Source organism: Nicotiana sylvestris, chromosome 12, assembly GCF_000393655.2.
Source record: "Nicotiana sylvestris chromosome 12, ASM39365v2, whole genome shotgun sequence".
Classification (NCBI taxonomy): Eukaryota; Viridiplantae; Streptophyta; class Magnoliopsida; order Solanales; family Solanaceae; genus Nicotiana; species Nicotiana sylvestris.
This window is the reverse complement of record NC_091068.1, coordinates 112,869,148-112,872,552: the sequence shown is the minus strand read 5'-3', so window position 1 is coordinate 112,872,552 and position 3,405 is coordinate 112,869,148. Positions and strand designations below refer to the sequence as shown.

Sequence of the window (3,405 nt, the reverse complement as noted above, 5' to 3'; positions counted from 1 at the left end):
AATATGAGGATATTGGAGTCTCATGGGGTTGACTTCACTACTTTTCAGCTGGAGGGCATGGCCCATAGATGGTGGTAGTCTTATGTTCCTAGCAGACCAGCGGGTTCCCTTCCCATTACTTAGGGATAGTTCACATAGCTTTTCTTGGATAGGTATATTCCACCCTCCGAGAGGGATGAGTTGCGGTTTTAGTTTGAGATGCTTGAGCAGAGTCAGATGTCAGTGAATGACTACGAGCCGAGGTTTTCTGAGTTGTCTCGCCATGCACTCATGATACTTCCTGCTAACGAGAGATAGTGTGGAGATTTTTTGCGGGGTTGCACTCTGGTATTATGGCTAACATGGCCTGAGAGGTTGAGATAGGGACTTCTTATCAGTTGGTACTGGAGATTGCTCAGAGGATTGATGCTACCGTCAGAGGGTTAGAGAGCAGATGTAGCAGTACAAGAGGGCTCGTTTCTTTGGAGAGTTTAAAGGTGACCCAACTAGGGGCAGAGGTTAGTTTGGAAGGGGTCAGCCTAGCAGACCCCCATATTCAGCACCACCACCTCCTCGATGAGCTCCAGCCCGCCCCTATTTTAGCGCCATGACAGAGAGTTCTTATTGCCCAACAGCTCATCAGGGTTCTTCTAGTGCCTATTTCATTACCATGCCAGAGAGTTCATACCACCCGCCAGCCATTCAGGGTTCTTCTAGTGGGCATTTAGGCCATCAGGGTCAGGCATTGGGATAACAGTCTATGGTACCGAGAGGTTGTTATGAGTGTGGAGATCTGGGTATCATGAAGAGGACCTTCCCCAAACTCCAGCACAATGTAGTGCAGCGAGGCCAACAACCCATGATTTCAACACCCGCTGTTCGGCCGCCTAGAGGCAGAGGGCAGGTTGGTAGGGGCCGTCCTAGAGGTGGAGGGCGGTAGGGGGAGTTCAGCCAACTACTATTCAGTCAGGTGGAGGCTAGCCAACTGACACTCTAGCTGCATTCTATGCTTTTTTAGCCAGATCAGATGCGGTGGCCTCAGATACCGTAATCACATGTATTATTTTTGTCTGCGGTAGGGATGCTTCGGTATTATTTGATCCAGGGTCTACCTATTCATATGTGTCATCTCTGTTTGCTCATTTCCTGGATATTCCTCATGAGTCCTTGGGTGCTCTTGTTTATGTGTCCACTTCTGTGGGCAATTTTATAGTTGTGGATTGGATCTACCGGTCCTGTATGGTTACATTCTGCGATTACGAGACTAGAGCGGACCTTCTGTTACTTGATATGATCAACTTTAAGTTCATGTTGGGGATGGACAAGTTATCCCCATATCATGCCATCCTAGATTGCCATGCCAAGACTGTTACTTTAGCGATGCCAGAGTTTCCAAGGTTGGAGTGGAAGGGTTCCTCCATTAGTACATCTAGTCAGGTTATCTCTTTTCTGAAGGATAGACATATCGCCGAGAAGGGTTCTTTGGCTTATCTAGCTTATGTTTGGGACACCACTGCAGAGTCTCCGACGATTGATTCAGTGCTAGTAGTCCAAGAGTTTGTCGATGTGTTCCTTTCTGACCTTCCAGGCATGCCACCAGATCATGATATCTATTTCTGTATTGATTTGGATCTAGTCACTCAGCCTATATCTATTCAACTGTACTATATGACTCCAAATGAGTTGAAGGAGTAGCTTGAGGAATTGTTAGCAAAGGGGTTTGTGAAACCAAGTGTATCACCTTACGGTGCACCAGTGTTATTTGTGAAGAAGAAAGATGGGACTATGCGGATGTGCATTGATTACCGCCAGTTGAACAAGGTCACCATTAAGAACAACTACACATTGCCACGTATTGATGATTTGTTTGACCAGTTGTAGGGTGCTAGGGTGTTTTCTAAGATCTACTTGAGATTGGGGTACCATCAGTTAAAGATTCGGGACTTAGATATTCCGAAGACTGCTTTCCATACTAATATGGCCATTATGAGTTCTTGGTGATGTCCTACGGCTTGACTAACGCCCCAGCGGCGTTTATGGATTTGATGAACAGGGTGTTCAAGCCTTATATTGATTCTTTTGTCATTGTCTTCATTGATGACATTTTGATCTACTCAAGTAGCCTGGGGGAGCACGAGCAACATTTGAGAGTGGTGCTTCAGACATTGCAAGAGCATAAGTTATATACTATGTTCTCCAAGTGTGAGTTTTGGATAGAGTCACTAGCATTCTTGGGGCATATTCTATCAGGAGAGGGTATTAAGGTGGATCCTAAGAATATTGAGGTAGTTCATAGTTAGCCACGTCCCACTTTGGTGATTGAGATCAAGAGTTTCCTGAGGCTAGCAGGTTATTATCGTCGGTTTGTGTAGGGTTTTTCATCCATTGCAGCACCTTTGACTAGATTGACCCAGAAGGGTGCTCCTTTCTGTTGGTCCGATGATTGTGAGGCGAGCTTTCAGAAGCTCAAGACAGCTTTGACTACAACACCGATTCTAGTGTTGCCTTTCGGTTCGGGGATGTATGCTGTGTATTGCGACGCTTCACGCATTGGTTTGGGTTATGTATTAATGTAGGAGGGGCAAGTTATTGCATATGCTTCATGTTAGTTGAAGATTCATGAGAAGAATTACCGTGTGCACAATCTAGAGTTAGCTGCGATTGTTCATGCTCTTAAGATATGGAGGCATTATCTGTATAGGGTGTCATGTAAGGTTTATACTGATCCTCGCAGCTTACAACATTTGTTCAAGGAGAGGGATCTCAGTTTGAGGCAGCGTAGATGACTTGAGTTACTGAAGGATTATGCCATCACCATTCTTTATCATTCGGGCAAGGCAAATGTGGTCACGGATGCCTTAAGCAGGAAGGTACAGAGAATGGGTAACTTGGCATTCATTTCAACCGAGGAGAGGCCACTAGCTTTGGACATTTAGTCCTTAGCTTATAGACTTGTGAGGTTGGATATTTCTGAGCCTAGCCGAGTTCTTGCATGTGTTATTGCCCAGTCTTCACTGTTGGGGCAGATCAATGTTCGGTAGTTTGATGATCCACATTTGGTAGTTCTTAGAGAGACGGTAGTACATGGTAGTGCCAAGGAGGTTTCTATTGGCGAGGATGGTGTTCTGCGACTCCAGAGTCGTCTATGTCTTCCTATTGTCGATGGCTTGAGGGAGAGGATTCTAGAGGAGGCACAAAGTTTACGGTATTCTATTCATCCAGGTACTGTGAAGATGTATCGTGACCTGAGACAACATTATTGGTGGCGGTAAATGAAGAAAGACATAGTGGAGTATGTAGCTAGATGCCTAAATTGCCAGCAGGTGAAGTATGAACACCAGAGGCCAGGTGGCCTACTTTAGCAGATGACTATATCTGAGTGGAAATGGGAGCACATCACTATGGACTTTGTAGTTGGGTCATTGT

General features: G+C 45.5%; 1 protein-coding gene across 1 annotated transcript; it reads left to right on the top strand.

The window, feature by feature from the left end:
- Nucleotides 1-586: 586 nt before the first annotated feature.
- On the top strand, nt 587-1,674 carry LOC138883553 (uncharacterized). The gene is made up of 2 exons (XM_070164247.1): nt 587-716; nt 1,085-1,674. Exons 1-2 carry the CDS (start codon nt 587-589, stop codon nt 1,672-1,674), a joined length of 720 nt encoding a protein of 239 aa, XP_070020348.1.
- Nucleotides 1,675-3,405: the final 1,731 nt, after the last annotated feature.